The 17,913-nt window shown below is 33.5% G+C and overlaps 1 protein-coding gene across 2 annotated transcripts in view; it reads left to right on the plus strand.

Annotated features, from left to right (window-relative positions):
- Positions 1-10,905, plus strand: part of LOC111149399 (sucrase-isomaltase) — a 93,864-nt gene extending 82,959 nt beyond the window's left edge. For both annotated transcript variants that reach the window (XM_022506437.1, XM_022506428.1), the window contains 7 exons: positions 13-97; positions 182-238; positions 842-966; positions 3,798-3,886; positions 7,167-7,216; positions 7,425-7,592; positions 10,837-10,905. In XM_022506437.1, coding sequence (XP_022362145.1) covers positions 13-97; positions 182-238; positions 842-966; positions 3,798-3,886; positions 7,167-7,216; positions 7,425-7,592; positions 10,837-10,905 — 643 coding nt within the window. The remainder of the gene's footprint in view (positions 1-12; positions 98-181; positions 239-841; positions 967-3,797; positions 3,887-7,166; positions 7,217-7,424; positions 7,593-10,836) is intronic.
- Positions 10,906-17,913: the final 7,008 nt, after the last annotated feature.

Below are 17,913 nucleotides of genomic sequence, written 5' to 3' on the forward strand. Positions count from 1 at the left end.
TATTCTGTCAAGGTTCTTTAATGACAAGATAACATGGGATATATTCAAGCAGTTCTTGTGGGGCCCAGCATTTCTGGTTACTGCTGTGTTGGAACCTGTAAGTCCATCATATATTTTTGTTCACAAAATGTTATTTTCCTTGACCTATATTTTTTTAATGACTGTTATCTTTAAATTCCAGAGTGTTAAGACTGTAGTAGGCTACGTTCCTGATGCCCGGTGGTTTGATTATCATACGGTAAGTGGTTAGGGAATTCTGGGGAATTGACTAAAAACATATAAGTAACAGTTTTATACTAGCCTTTTCATTGGTGACATATTTGGTTTACTTTACACTTAAAAAGGTAAGATATTTCTTGCTAATTATAGCTGTATCGAATTAACACACAGTGAAAGAGAGTTAATTTATTCTGCCATAGTTTATTATGGAGTCATTGATTTATTTTACTGAATAAACATAACATTGTACACAAGAAGGTCATTGTCCTGTATCAATATGCAAAATTACCATTAAAGGTTATATAGTCCTTCTAAGAATAATGTATATGACAAGCCAGGAATAACTTTTGTGACCCTTGAAAACCCACACATTTTCTGCATGAGAGTATCACAAAAACAAATGGTGGTGAATTACTTTCAAAGCTCTTAATAACTAAGAACTAAGTATATACTTTAAGTAACATGATTTCCCAAATACGTGTTTGAGTTTTTATTAATTTTTGTATGTGTATCAATTGATATACTTACACCAGTATTTTTGTTTGATACATCAAACACCAATATTGCTGATGATTCCATTTCTTACCACTTATGTTCTTCCTTCCAACCTCCTCATTTCCAGGGCCAAGATATTGGTGTCAGACGGCAGTTTCATGAATTTTATACTCCTTTAGATACAATAAACCTACATGTCCGTGGTGGTCACATCCTACCATGTCAGGAGTCTGATAAAAACACATTTCACAGGTAAGTGAACTATTTACAAGAGCTCAGATTAAATTTTGAGATATGTCCTGCTAGAATTGTCAAGAACTGGGAAGGTTCTGAGATTTTACTCTATTTCCAAGTGAACAAGTTTGTCTGCCACAGTGTCATGGATGTTGGGTAAGAGACAAACGTCTTTCTTATTCGTGGCATAGCAAGAGATTTGAATTTCATGTTTGCTTCAGTTTTCCTTGTCCTTGTCCTTCCTTGTCCTTCCTTGTCCCTGAAGTCCCATGGGGATTACCTGGGGTGGACTAGGCCTAGACAGAAACTGCACATGTAGGAGATTGTGTCATAGCTATGGAACTCCAGGCTTAGGTACTCAGCCCTTTATAATGGGCTGTAAGCAAACCTCTTCATTGTTTGCTTTTAATGGGATTTATTATACCGGCCAGTAAAATTTTTTTAAAATTAATTTAAAAACAAACAATGCCCTATCTTCCAATACTGTTTGCTTTAAAAACATCCATTAAAATATAATTCAGGGGCACCAGGGTGGCTCAGTCAGTTGGGTATCCAACTCTTGATTTCTCCTGGGGTCATGATCTCAGGGTCGTGGGATCAAGCCCCACACAGGGCTCTGTGCTCATCAGAGAGTCTGCTTGAGATTCTCTTTCTCCCTCTCCCTTTGTACATCCCTACCCGTATGCAAGATATGAAGATATTTGAGACTCATGAAAAATTGTCTTCCAACATGATATTCCTTCTAATAGTAAGAAAGTTCCCCAGATCAAAATACCAACTAAAACTTCATGTCTTCTGTATAAATATGCAAAGATATTGACAAATGAATCTCTTGTATTTTGAGTGGCTGCCTTATCTAAGTACTCATTTTTGATGCTTCCGACATGTGGAAAGAAATATTACTTACTTCATTGAAACATGATTTCTTAAATGAACTTTCTATAAACTTTAAGCAAATATTGCTCAGAGGACTTCCCTTTCCTTCCACTTTTTCCCTTCCCCTTTTCTACTTCCCTCTGTCAGTCCTGTGAAATATTTCCAGACTCACTCTAGTCTATGAAAATGTAGATATCCATTGACAATATCACTGCTTCTTCAAACTACAGGTACACTGCTGCCCACAGAAGAATCAGACCTGTTTTTTAGCAGCCTCATCCCATATAAAGATGAAAGATAATTCATATTAATTCATATTTTCTAGAAATTAACATTCATAACTGATGATCTGGCTAAGACCTTCTCTTCTTTGACCTAGGACCCTTACCTGGTATTCTCTCCCTCTCACTCAGCATTATATCCAATCTACCAAGGATCATGGCTCTACTCTGTTTTATGTGACTGATGTAAAAGTGAATCCTTTTACCATAGTGTCTATTTCCATTGTCTAAATTCCTGCTTACACATTCAGATTTGGGAACTCAGTCTTGATTCTTCTCTTCTCATGCTGCATCCACTCATTTGGTGACCTACATGCTGACAGCCCTATTTGGCATGCATGGACTTTTTCTATCTCCTAGAACAATCCAGATCCATTTCTTTCAATACTCTACCCTGATATTAATTTAAGAGGAGAAAAACAATTATATCTGAGAAATGAGGGCTTCACGGAGGAGAAAATTTATAAATTGGACCTCAAAGAATCCTTTTGTTATAAGGGACAAGTAGAGAGGCCAGTGTGTGTGTGTGTGTGTGTGTGTGTGTGTGTGTGCGCGCGTGTGTGCGTGTGTGTGTGTGTGTGTGTGTGTGTGTTTAGAGGGGTACAGTAAATAGGTTATTAGGGCTAGGTATATAGATAAGTATATAGATAGATACAGGTATATATAGATAGATATAAATTGTGAAACACTTTTTAATCTTAAGTTTTAAATATGTTGGAAAATTGTGAGTTAAACCAGATTTTTAATGTTGCTAATATATATTCACCTCTTACCCCTGTTTAACTATGAACTTGAAATATATACATTACATGTAAATATATGTATGTATTCATGCTGAGACATAATAATGTCTTTACCAAGTTGCTGTAGAGATTTGAACTCTAATGTTCTGGATATTTTAGGGCAGTACATGGCAGTACAACTTTCAACATTTGTGATTGGGAAAGACAATTATATCTAAGCATACTTTGTCTGATAAATCCTTCCTTAAAAATATGAGGCTGTCAAACCAAATCATTTGTACAGTTAGCAAGGAAGCACATCTTAGTTCATAGATGGGTCTGTGTAGGCACCAGCTTGAGATGTATTGCCCATTTCAAGGATAGAAATTATAACTTTCATGCTACTCTTCACATTCTTATTAATAATTTCCAATGATAACTCAGTGATTTATGTATGGAAATGCAAGAAAAGCTTAAATTATAACAGACAAAAAACACTATTAGTATATGCTATAGTAGCATATATAATAGTGTATATTAATATAATAAATGCTAATTAATATATAGTGTAATTATATTAAATTAATATTAAATATAAATATATAAATATTCATGTTTAATGGTCAGTGGCCAGATTAGCAGAGAGAATACTAAATAAGTATATCAATTAACTTAATATGGTTTAAACCATTATAAATGAAGCCCCTTTTGATCTTTTAAGTAGGTGATCTTTTGAGATCAAAAGGCAAGCATATTTTCTGTTAAATATGAAGGATTTTATGGTTTATGTCATTCCCAGTAACTCATTATTAAGGGCATGCATTTCATTTTCTCTGTTGAAAACAGTTTGTATTCTCCTTGTTAATATTCTTACTTATTTTCCTTTGGTTGTTCATATGGCTGCTATATCATAACTAAAGATCTGGTATTCTATAAACATAGGTAAAATTATATATATATTTTTTTTTAGTCGACAAAATTACATGAAGCTCATTGTTGCTGCAGATAATAATCAGACGGCACAGGGATCTCTGTTTTGGGATGATGGAGAGAGTATCGGTGAGTGTTCCATTTAATAGATAATGTAATTGATGGCATACATATTATCTCACATTACTTTTATGTTATCTATTTTTGTACCTTGGAAGCTGAATGAAAGGCTAATAATATTATCCAGAGCTAAAGTAGCTTAATAATTAGCTAAATCAACTTTTAAAACGTAGTGTTCTAAACATCAAAGACATTCCTCTTACCCTAAATGTTGCTAATCCCTACGGGAAATGTCTGAATAACTAAGAAACATGTATAGACAGAGAATGTATATTGATCATTTGTTACTCCCAGAAAGTAACTCATGACATTCACATGAGAGACATTCAGTACGTGTGAGGTCACCCGAACTGAAACGCCACATTCCATGTGCACATGGCAATGCATAAAGGGTGCCTCTAAAACATGAGATAGCCTAGAAACAAAACTCGACTTTGGTCTCTGTACTTCATGCCTATTTGTCTTTTTAATTCAATATTATTTACATGAAGAGTTTAAGGATTTAAACTTAGATCTATGTTTACTCTATAGTCATAGGGTAATATGAGTTATAAAGTCGTTTCTTAAGACCAGACAGAACTGCTAGGCTCCCAGCCCTGTGTGCTTTGCTGACCATTGTCACAGAATCACTTAGGGTAGTTTATTGAAGATGCAGATCCTGAGGACCAGTTAATCTCCATTAATTTGGGGAGAAGCCCAGGTATCACCTTCAAGTGATTAGTATGCTGTTAAGTAAACACTAGTTGTGGATTAGGGTTGTTGACTGTCATTAACAGTGTCACTCTACTAGATGGGAGTTCTGAACATTCTCTTCAAACAAACATCAGTCATAAAAACTACCATCCGTGTGGAGCTGATGTTCTGACAGGGCAGTTCAGTGCAATGAAAATAAGCTATCTTCAGAAGAGAGATCTTTCATTACTAGCCAAGACATGTATTTTTCAACTTTTTAGGTATATCATAGTTAATATTTTGCAACCCTAAGAAATGGGTATCAATTTATTAGTAAATAAAGTATATTGGAAGGTTGATACAAGAATCATATGAATCAATCAAAGCAAGACTCTTAAAAACAAAACAAAACAAAATTTTCCTAGTATCTTGTGATTTAAGGTGAAGAATCAACTGCTATCAATTAAAACCCTATGTTTTTAGAGTCCTGACCTTTGTTAACATGTCAACTGGGGTTCTACAAGTTTGCAGTCTTTCTCACCTGCGCCCAGCAGGCTGCACTTTAAATTTGCCTACAGTTTTCCAGGGTTGTAAAGTTGAGATATGATTTGCATTCTTGTCTTAGAAACTTTGAATTTATGTACCTATCCAATAAATTAGTTCATTTGAACAGCAAGGGAGACAATGCTTCTCTTAGAAATTTTACTCCTGGTCTTCCTATCAAACTAAGATACAGATGAAAGAACTTGGTATGACCTTTACCCTATTAAAGTTTCATGGCAGATTTTATTTTTTAATCACTGGAAAGAAGCAACATACTTCAAATATTTATTTATAATCTCTCTATGTAAGCATATAAAATTATTCTGGCCAATTATATTTGTTTTTTTTAATTGTATCTGACAAACTCAGTATATTTGTTGTAATTCAGTATGAAGATTTCAGATAATTCCTTGAAATTTCTTGAATAAACAGCAACAACAATATATAACAAATGCTTCAGCAGGTCAGACTCTCCAAAGAAGTGTTCTCTCTCAGCAAGCCTATCAATCTAGTTAATAGGCATGGAACTATTTCCTCCTCTAAGTATATTCACATTTTATAAAATACTATTTGCTGACATATTTTTTTCTCTCAAAGAAAATCAAAGATAAAATACAGCAGTTCCCCCTTATCCATGGTTTTGGTTTCTGCATTTTCAGTTACCCACGGAAAACCCTGGTCTAGAAACAGACGATCCTCCCTCTTATAGTGTGAGGAGATCAGTTGTAGTCTTAACGCTGCATCTCCATGTCCAAGTCCTTCATCTTACTTCATCTCCTCACCTAGGCATTTTATTATCTCCCATCATCACAACAAGAATAAGCATAGCACAGTAAGCTATCTTGAGAGTGAGAGACCACATTCACATAACTTTTATTACAGTATATTGTTATAGTTGTTCTATTTTATTATTAGTTACTTTTAATCTCTTTCTGTGCCTAATTTATAAATTAAACTGTATCAGAGATAAGTATTACAGGAAAAATCTTAGTATATACAGGGCTTGGGGATCTTAGAGTGTATACCCCTACATAAAGGGAGACTATTGTAAAATTATCTCAAAATTTGTGTATATTAAATAAAGTTTGACCATTCTACCTAATAAAGTTGTAGATTAGGCAAAATTAGTTACAGATTAAGCAGTTTTAAAAATAATTATTTAACAAAATGCTGGCATGTATAAGTTTGAAAAGGAAAGTAAAATTTGTTACTTTTTTAATGTTATTTTAACACTTGTTTCAGTCATGCATTTAATTTACTTTTGCCTTTCTACCTTACCTATGCTTGTTTTGTTTTACATATAAACACAGTCTTAGAATTCAGGGAAATTTGGACTTTATTCCAGATTTTGTTAATAATTAGTCGACTCACTTTCAGCCATTTATTTAACCTCTCTGGAGCTCACATTCCTCTTCAACCATGAGAACAATAAAAGGACATACCTCTTAGAGCAGTGTGATAAAGTACTTAAAAGTTGACAAATAGTAAGCACTTAAATTTTAGCTGTTAAATTATTTTAAAAATTGATTTTAAATATGGTAAAATTATAATTAGGTAAAGAAATGAATATAAACCCCATGTTTTATCAGTTTGATTTCAATAGATCTCTAATAATCCCCAGCAATTGAATATTTTTGCCAAATGACACTAGAGTAAGTTTCCATCATGTTCATTTTGCTTTATAAATATTATTATATTGTCAGTCATTGAAATGGCCTGTAAGTGTCCACCAATATCACCACCCAATTCTGTTTATTCGTATACTTTTTTCACCCTGCCAGAGCCATGTTTAGGTGATTTTAGACCTGTCACCCTTTAGCGTTACTCTCCAACAAATAAATACACACACACCAACCTGCCCTTTTCTTCTAGGACCCTCTCTGGGGACTCATCCTTCATATTAAAGTGCTCCTTGGACAGTTTTTGAACAAGTTAAATAAACTTAGAGAAAAATTAGATATGCATTGATGGTATTTGATACACTTTATACTAGGAAATAGAACCAAGCTATTCTAGTTTTTATTATTTTTCTTCTTTGGAAATATAAATATATTATCTTTTTGTCTCTCTACAGACACCTATGAAAAAGGCTTATATTTCTTGGCACAATTCAATTTAAATAAGGTATGTCAGTTAAATAATATTTGAAGTTTTATTCCATATTTTATATTTACATATTTTACATTTTTGTATAACATACCTCATTTTAAAAATATGAATAAAAATTTGCTGTACTATGAAATACATTTTGGTTAACAGATGTATGCTTTAAAAGATTTAATTGCTTTTGAAGGTGAAGGTTTAAATTACTTCTTTGTCTTTGTCTTTATAGAATACCTTGACAAGCACTATACTGAAAAATGGTTACATAAACAAAAATGAAATGAGGCTTGGATTCATCAACATATGGGGGAAAGGAAAGACTGCTGTTAATGAGGTTATTCTTATATATAATGGAAATAGAGAAGTAGTTAAATTTAGTGAAGACTTAGACAAGGAGGTAAGTGATATAAGAAAAAAAATGGAGTTTTTAAAACATCTATATGGATGTCTTCTATTTCCTAACCCTAATGAAACATAATTATGGGTCACCTATCACCTCTGTTGTTTATTTATTTTCCTTAAACTTCCAAATTAATCTCCATATTATCATCCATAGTAACCTGTCATATGAATCAATCTAGTGGCACCTGTGTGACAATTTTCCTGATGTAATCAAAGCAAGATTCAATTTACATTAAGCCTCCCAGTCATTGTTATCCCTGTAAGGTAAAATGCCTCATTTTTTTTTAATATAAAATGTCTACATTTAGTATTTAATACACCTTGGATAAAATATGTTTGGAAATCCTTGTAAGATTAATAGAATTGTCTATTGGCACTTGAATAATTTGACATACAGGTATACAAGGATATAATTCATACGTTAAACAAGGTGTTGGAATTTTTATGTTAAATTTCCATTGCTACCAGTAGTTAGTTCTTTTATTTTGGACAAATAATTTTAAGCCTTCTTTTTCTTTCAAATTCAGTAAGAATATGCAAGTGAACAGTCTCTTCAGCTCCTTCCAATTCTAAATTCTGGAATCCATGTCCCAAAAAGGTGGATTTCAAAGAACATATATTCTAGTCAACAGCTAACTGTTAGAAATGATCCAAGTACAAGGCTCTGGCTCTAATACTAAAATTGTGTGTGTGTATTACCTGTTAGTGTTAGAGCTGAATAAAAATAACTAGCCATTAATCAACAAGTACTTCCAATACCTAACTTAAAAACGGTCGGTTATTTGACTGACTTCAACTTAAGAAAATAATGGTTGTGTCTTGGGCCACAGTATTATGTCCTCACAGAATTTTACAAAGGTGAGAGGTAAATGGCACCTGGAAGATCATTCTATCCACTTGAAACTTAATACTGCCCTATTGTTACTGGTGTTTTGTAGGCAAGTGTTAGTTCCCCTTTAATGTAGAACTATGTTCTAATTGCTATTTTGGCATCAAAATTCTCTTATTTCTTTAAGTTATATCAAGGTTGGAAAATTAGAGTTTTGTATACTTAATGTCCTTCCTTGGTAAAATAAAAGTTGATAACTCAGTGCCTCACCCCCATTTTTCTTCTTTTTAAAATTTCACTGATTTCTAAAATTACAAAGTAAGGGAATCACTGATTTAAGCCAATGGTCTCATGTGGCAGACCAAGAAACTGAGTCCTTCAGAGGGAAAGTTATTTCTCCAGGAATAGATAGTCAATGGTTACCTATCACAATTAGCAATCAGTGTTTTTGAACTGCCCAATGTTCAATCGGATTAAAAAGGACAATTTGACATATATATTTTCTTGCTCCTTATTTAGTACTACATTGGTAAAAATAAAGTTCGTAATTTTTACTATAAAAATAAACACTAAGGTGAACAATGTCAAATAAGATATTTTAAACATATCAAGTATTATTTTAAGTTCATTTTAACCAGATGCTTGGTATAAAAACACATAATTTATGAAGAAAGTTCATTCCACATAATTTATAAAGAAAGTTCATTCCACTGCTTCCAAACACATTCACAAAGAATTTTAAATATTAAGAAGGAATTTTTACAATATTTTATTACCTCATTGATTCCAAAAGTAGATATTATTTTTAACTACTAACAATTGAGCCGTTCCTTCTAAATTCATTTAATAGAACAAATACTTATGAGTACCTAGGGATTCAAACTTTATAGATACATGCTAAAAGTAGAGAGTGGTCAGTTTCTTTCTTTATTCTGTTGACCTTCTCCATCAGTGTGGGAATTATATGCAAATCGTGATTTAATTACTTTATTAATGCAATTTTATTTTTTTTTTTAAGATTTTATTTATTTATTTGACAGACAGAGATCACAAGTAGGCAGAGAGGCAGGCAGAGAGAGAGGGGGAAGCAGGCTCTCCGCTGAGCAGAGAGATGTGGGGCTCAATCCCAGGACCCTGGGATTGTGACCTGAGCTGAAGGTAGAGGCTTTAACCCACTGAGCCACCCAGGCACCCCATTTTATTTTATTTTTTGAAAATATTGTATTTACTTATTTGATAGAGGGAGAGCATGAGCAGGGGGAAGGGGAGGGGGAGAGGGACAAGAAGACTCCCCACTGAGCAGGGAGCCTGATGGTGTCCTCAATCCCAGGACCCCAAGATGAAATGACCTGAGTGGAAGCCAGACACTTAACTGACTGAGCCACCCAGGCACCTCTCTATCAATACAATTTTAAAAACATTTTCCTAGCAACAATTATGTTTTGTTACCTCTTGTACAGGTATTAGAAGCTATCTGATGTACTTGTTCCTTTTCACTTTTGATATATATATAAAAAAAAAAAAAACTAGGTTAGGTTTTGGTGTTAAGATGGATCAGTTTCAAATCTGGCAAATATACATTTTTAAAAATTATTTAATTTTACCTTTTAAACTCTTCTATTATACAGTGTGGGAAATAAATCCTAGAATTTTGTGTTTTAGTGAAGAATATGTTTTATAAAGCCGCTAGGTGAGTACCTGGTTTTCAGTAAGCAGTAAAGGAATGTGGATTGTCTTCCTCTTCTCTTGCATATTTGATGATTGAATCTAAATTTTCTGAGCTAAGACACAGAAAAATCATGTAATGTGTTGGAGAAAAAGCAGTGGTAAGGTCTAATGAAATCATCATATCATAAAAATATTACAGACGATTGGCTAGAGCTGCTCAGTAACCTCCATAATTAGTCCCTACATAGTCTAATTGAGATTCTGTCCAGTGAAAGAAAGTAACACAACAGAACTGAAATTATTGTGCATCCTAAAGCATTTTGGGATTGACACAAAAGAAAGCATATTTCCAGTCTAATTTTTGTGTATAAATATGTCCTAATATTTGAGGGCAGGAAGCATAGAGATTTATGTAATAGAATTATAAATAATTCCATGTTTAGGAATATAGAGAAAGAATAAAATAATAGAAATCAAGATAATTGGTAAATAGTTTTAGTTTTTCACAGTCTTTTAACAACCATTCCACCTCTCTGGGATTTATTTTTACCTGTATTATGAGTGGGTTGGGTGACATTATTACTGAAATAGTTATGAACATTCTAGAATAAAAACTCATCAAAAAAAGAGAAACAAAGACTTCTATTAGAGAAAATTTATACATGGAAATAGTCTTTGTTAAAAAAACAAAAAAAAATCTTGCTCTGATTAAACAATAATTACCATTTTGCTTTCTTTTCAGATATTAAATATTGATATGACAGTGAATAATGTTACTCTAGATGAACCAATACAAATCAGCTGGTCATGAAGATCATCATCAATTCCAGTTGTCAAGGGATAGTAACACCTGGATTTAAGTTTCTCTGTACTTACAGTTTTCCCTTTTTGTTGGTTTCTCATATCGTATAAAATATGAACTTCATAACATCTATCTAAACTTATTCCACAGTGTACAATAATACTAATACTAATTTTATGTTAATGTGTTCTGGATCTAATTTTTAACATATTTTTTAGGATTTAAAGAGTTCTAGTTAATTTGCTAAGTATCAGCCAAAACTGCAAACCAGTTACTAAATATATACATGTGTCACTAAGACATAATTAAAACAGGTGTTTTTTAAATGAATTTTTTGTGTAATTGTATACCATATTTTCTTCAAAGTTTAGTAAATTTAAGTCATGTAACAATACTTGTCATCAGATTTAATTACTTCTTAGTATGTACATGTAATTAAAAAACAGAAAATAAAATGCATATAAGTATAGAAAGTGTACATTTCTCTTTATTTTCCAAAAATAAATTGTCCTAGTTTAGATTGCTGTAACAAATTTTCATAGACTGAGTAGCCTAGGCAATAAACATTTATTTCTTATCATTCTAGAGGTTTGGAAGCCCTGAATAAGGTGCTAGCAGATTTGGTGTCTCGTAAGGACCCTCTTTCTGGTTTTGCAGATGGCCATTTTCTCTTTGTATCTTCACATGGTGAAGGGCAGAAAGAAAAGGCACAAGCTCCATGATGTCTCTTCTTATAAGCACTAATCCTGTTCATGGGGGTTTCACTCTCATGACCTAATTACTTCCCAAATGTGTCATCTCCAAGAGCTATCATACGAGAGATTAGAGGTCCAGCCAAAGAATTTTGGAGGGACTCAAGCATTCAGTCCATAACAGAAATCCAAATTTCTTTTTTTTTTTTTTAAAGATTTTATTTATTTATTTGACAGACAGCGATCACAAGTAGGCAGAGAGGCAGACAGATAGAGAGAGAGGTGGAAGCAAGCTCCCTGCAGAGCACAGAGCCCGATGTGGGGCTCGATCCCAGGACACTGGGACTATGACCTGAGCCGAAGGCAGAGGCTTTAACCCACTGAGCCACCCAGGTGCCCCTCCAAATTTCTTTTTTAGCTTTGTTTTATGTACTGGAAAACAAAACAAAACAAAACAAAACAAAAAAACATTAGCTTTTATTCTATTTACTTGGTTAAATAAACCATTCTAGCACATTCATGTAGGTTGGAAGGCTCTAAATCATGGTCTAAAATAGTATTCATTTTTTTTTAAACTCTTAGGTTTCTTTGAATTTACTTAAGTAATATCTGTAACTTGATATAATTCTTTTCTAATTAAAATTTTAAAAATATCATAATGGAATCCTTAGGACAACTCATAGCTCAGAATACAAGGACTGGTGAAACAATAATAAAGATAATGATAGTTATTATTTAAAAAAAGACAAGAAATAGTAAGTGTTGATGAAGATGTGGAGAAAAGAGAATACTTGTGCTCTATTGCTGGGAATGTGAATTGGTGTAGTCACTATGGAAAACAATATAGAGGTTCCTCAAAAAATTTAAAATAAAACTACAATAAGATACAGCAATTCTATTTCTGCTTATTTATCTTTTTTTAAAGACTTTATTTGAGAGAGAGAGAGAATGAGAGAGAGCATGAGAGAGAGCATGAGAGAGGTCAGTTGGAGAAGCAGACTCCCTGCTGAGCAGGGAGCCTGATGTGGGACTCGATCCTGGGACTCCAGGACCATGACCTGAGCCGAAGGCAGTTGCTTAACCAACTGAGTCATCCAGGTGCCCCTCTGCTTATTTATCTTAAGAAAACAAAAATATTAACTCAAATATATATATACACTCCATGTTCATTGTAGCACTATTTACAATAGCCAGGATATGGAAACAATTTAAGTGTCAATTGATGGATGAATGGATAAAGAAATTGTGATATATACACACCACAGAATATTAGTCAACAATGAAAAAACAATGAAATCTTATTTGCCATTTTTTTGGCAACATGGTCGGACCTCAAGGACATTATACTAAATAAAATAAATCATACAGAGAAAGACAAATATCATATAATTTCTTTCATGAGGACCTTAAAAAAAGCCAAACACACAAAAAAATTCATAGATGTAGTGAGCAGATTGATGGTTGCCAGAGGTGGGGGACAACTGGGGGGATGAGAGAAATGGGAAAGGAGGGTCAAAAGGTTAAAGAAAAGAAAAATGTTAGAATACTATTATTATGGAATATTTAAGAAAATTCATAACTCAGGTTACAAGGACCAGGGAAAACAACAATAATGATAATAATGGCAATAATAATAATAACAACAAAAAAGTAAATTAAGTTTACTGTGAAGAAATAGAAATTGAGGAGAATTTACAAACAGAATATAAATTATAAAATCAGGTGCTGCCAAGGAATCCAGTCACCAAGGATGAGATTATAAATGAGCATAGCCATTTCTGAATGGCAATCATGTAGTGTTCAGTAAAATTAAATTTGTGTATCCCTTTCAACTCAGAGTTCCAACCCTGAGATACTTTTACAGAGGTGCACAAAGTGGTACATACAAGCATATTGGCTGCTTGTTGTTGAAAAGAAAAAAAAAGAAATCATGGACTGCTATCAGCTTGGAGTTGGTTTGGAGCTCTAAAAAATAAGCCATGATGTTTTTCTACTGAAAATAAACGTTTCCACAGATACCCAACCACAGTGGAGCAAGATAAAAACAAGACTACTCCATAATCATTTTTGAGGATAGAAAACAATAAAAACACTCTCTAAGTCACAAAAATACCCAACACCTGTTTACCTGCTTCTCTGGACAAATATGAGTGATTTGCTTTTTTTTTTTTTTTTTTTTTTTTTTAATCAACTGCGGCTGTAGTCCTGTTCCAAACCTTCCACCTCCTAGAGAAAAAAAAAAATGCAGTAATATAAAAGGCATCACTTTTGACTGTGGTTAACAAAGAAGAGGAGATAATGTCTGTCCTACTAGAGTTCTCGGTGACGATACTCTCTAGGGATCCTTAGTCACTTTGCAAGAAGAAATTTTGACTGCATGATGAAACCAGTCAAAATATGTTAGCTTTAAATATAAAACTAACTTGTGTAATGTAACTATTACTCCAGCAATTATTCTCAATGTCATATTTCATATATGAGGTTGTGTAGGCTTCCAGGTATACATTTTAAGAGGGAATGATAAGTTACTTGCAGCTGTTCATCTCATAAAAATGAGATGCCTACATTTGTCTCTCCTAAACAACCTGAGGCCATCTATGCTTCTGTTCTGTACCACTGCTGTTTTACCTTATAATATCCTCCACAGACATTAACTTTCTCCTGTCTGGACAAGGAGGAACCGATTTACTCTGGGAAACTTCAGGATATCAAAACAACTTTTCCCACAGTAGTTTTCTAGTGCTTTGTAACAAATTATCACAAATCTAGCAGTTTAAAGGAATTCAGTTTTATAATTTCATAGTTTCCAAGAGTCCGGAGGTGGGTCCTGGCTTAGTTGGCTCCTCTGCTCAGGTCTCACAAGGCTGAAATCAAGAGGTTGGCTGCGTTACGTTCTCATCCTGAGACTAGACTGAGAAAGAATTATTTCCAAGCTCACTTGGGCTGTTGCCAAAATTCATTTTCTTCCACCAGCAGGACCGAGGACCTGCTTTTTTTTTTTTTTTGTGATGGCCGGCTATAGGCTACCCTCAGCTTTTAGATATTACCCTCACTTCCCAGTGACTACCCACAGTTCCTTACTATGCATGCATCCTTTACATTGCCACTTAACTTAGTGCAGCAAGGAGAGTCTCTGGAGCAAGTCTGCTAGTAAAGGTGGGGTCTAGTGTGACATACCATAATCAAGGAAATTATGTCTCATCAACTTGCCATAGTCCACTAATTAGAATAACTGACATGCCCTGTCCCTATCAAGGGTAGGAAATTACACAAAAGTGTGAATTCTAGAAAGTGATGCTTATGGAAGTCATCTGAAATTTTGCCTGCTACACTCCTAGAGGTACCCATGTGCCAAACAGAATGTTATCAAACTGAGACAAGTAAGAATCCACTATGGATTTAAAAACCATACACAAAAGACAAGTATGTCTATACCCAACAAACTATTATAAGCTCTATGATAATCAGTTAACAAGTATCTACTCAGCACTAATTATACATAAAACTGTATAAGACATCATGTTGGCATTTGGAACCAAATTTCAGGTGAAGACAGAAACTTAACATGTACTGACAATCAGTTCTTCACTGCTTAGAAAGCCAGCACATATCATTGACACTAAAAAAAAAAAAAAATGTTCAAAGTGAGTATCCTGCAATTGAAAACTGTTTCACGGTGCTGTGAAGTGTGTAAACCTGGTGATTCACAGACCTGTACCTCTGGGGCTAATAATACATTTTATGTTAATAAAAAATTAAAAATTAAAAAAAAAACTGCTTCACAGGATATATCATATGTTCAAATTATGATTATTTATCTACTTAAAATAACTTTATTTGGTTAATGTTCTTGCCAGTGAGATAATATACAAAATACAGAGAAGTATTGATGAATGATTTAGAAATGCAGCTGCCAACAGAGCCCTGGCTTTTCTGTAAAGTCTTCTCCAGAAAGAGGAAGATTTATCAGGTTAAATCTTCTACCCTGTCTTCATTTCATCCATATTAGTTACAGTTTATGTGACTTATGCATTTAGCTACCTAAGGAATATAAAATTGTGAGCCAAACAGATGAGTTTATTTTTTTAATCTTTTTTTTTTAAACAGATGAGTTTAAATTCAGCTTCCAACATTTAATGGTGTGACATGTAGTGGGTGGTATCTGCTGCATAATCTTGGCTATCTTTATTGTTCTTAAGTAGTGACTAATGGTTGTGTTTCAAAACATACAAGTTATAAAGTAGAAACTACATGACATTCACTATTTTCCCTAGTGATTCACAAAATCAATGTTGTAAATCTGATTCAAGGGGCTAAGAAGATTAATTTGGTGTTTACATAAAGGAGACTTACTTTGTAGTAATCCAAAATAAAATAACCAATATATTAAAAAGCCTTATATTTGATATTTCAAATCCTTCTCCAGTCTATTATCTCCCCTCTATTCTTGTTCAAGTCCCCATCGTTTCTAATCTGGAAACAATTTTTTAGAGCTTCCTAAATATCTTTTCTTGCTTCTCCCCTCATCTCCTCCAATCTTTTCCAATTACCATACAATATAGTAAAAGTCTAAACTACAAATATAATTTTATTTTCTTGATCACACTTCTCCAGTGATTCCCTTCAAATAAAATCCCAAACTCTTACTGTTATATGCAAGGTTCCAACTGAAAGTTTAAAAGAATGTAAAGTTCTACTAAAGAACAGACAAAGCTTTGAGGTGCCTGGATGGCTCCGTGGGTTAAGCCTCTGCCTTCAGCTCAGGTCATGATCTCAGGGTCCTTGGACTGGGCTCTCTGCTCAGCCAGGAGCCTGCTTTCTTCTCTCTCTGTCTGCCTCTCTGCCTACTTGTTATCTCTCTCTGTCAAATAAATACATAAAAAATCTTTAAAAAAATAACAGACAGAAATTAAACATTTTGGAAAGAAATACCTTATTTTTTATAAAGAAGTTTAATTTCAACTTAATCTCTCACACTCACTGTGTTTCTTCCTCCCTCACTACTCAGAATTCTGTTTCTTTATGCCTTATTCTCTTAACAAATTCCTGTTATGTTATAGTTAAGTTTCACTGTCAAATTAATGGGCATGATTTTCTACTCCTTGAAGCAAAATTAATTCTCTCTTTATCCATGTTCCAATAGCACTTCCTGTATTACATTAATTTGAAATTGAAATTGGCTCCACACTGGACATGGAGATGGCTTGGGATTCTCTCTCTCCCTCTCCCTCCGCCCCTCCCCATCCCACTCAATGTCTTTCTCAAAAAAAAAATAATAATAATAAAATAAAATAATAAAATAAAAAATAGATAAAAGACTTCAGCAATGTTTCACCAAAGGATGTATATGGATGGCAAAGAAGCACTTGTAAAGATGCCCAACATCATTAATCGTTAGGGAAACGCATTTAAAACTAAATGAGATACCATGACACACTTATTAGAATAACAAAATTTAAAACTAACAACATCAAGTACAGACAAGAATGAAGAGCAACCACAACTCTTAAACATTGATGTTGAGAAGGCAAAATGGTATAGATACTTTGGAAAGCAGTTTGGGGTTTTTTTAAAAGTTGAGTGTTCACCTATCATGTGACCCAGCAAACTCTTACATATTTATCCAAGCTAAATTAAGACTTGTGTGCACAGGAAAGCCTATATGGAAATGTTACAGTGACTTTATTCATAATTGCCAAAGTCTGGAAAACACCCAAATATACCTCTACTATATGATACATAAATCAATTATGTGTACATTAAAAAAGAAATAAATGACTAAGACTTGTAAAATCATGGAAGAAACTCTAATGCATTATATTAAGTATAGGAACTCAAACAAATTCATATTATTTAAAATTCATTTATTTGAAATTCTGCTAAAGCAAAGCTGAGACAAAGGACAGACCAAAGTTGTCAGGGACATGAGGAGGGGGAAGGAGTTGATTACAAAGAGACACAGGGAATTACTTTGGGGCAATGAAATTGTTCTATATCCTTATTTTTGTGACAGTTACATGGAGGTATATATTTCTGAGAAGTTGCAAACTGCATACTTAAAAAGGTAGATTTTACTATAAAATTTAAAAACTCCATATACAAAAGTAAATATGTAATACAAACCCAAGCATATAAAGATACAAAAGCAGGCAAAACCAATCAATTAGTGATAGAAGCCATGATAGTGCTAAACTTTGTGGGGATTGTGACAAGAAGGATATAAATGTGGGTTTTGGGTGCTGGTAATGTTCTTTTGCTTGGGAAAATTTTAGTTCCAAAGGTGACTTAGTTTTGTGGAAATTATTTTAGTTCTACATTTAGCTTT

The sequence above is a fragment of the Enhydra lutris genome, unplaced genomic scaffold (genome assembly GCF_002288905.1).
Source record: "Enhydra lutris kenyoni isolate GAN:26980312 unplaced genomic scaffold, ASM228890v2 scaffoldscaffold2, whole genome shotgun sequence".
Taxonomy (NCBI): domain Eukaryota; kingdom Metazoa; phylum Chordata; class Mammalia; order Carnivora; family Mustelidae; genus Enhydra; species Enhydra lutris.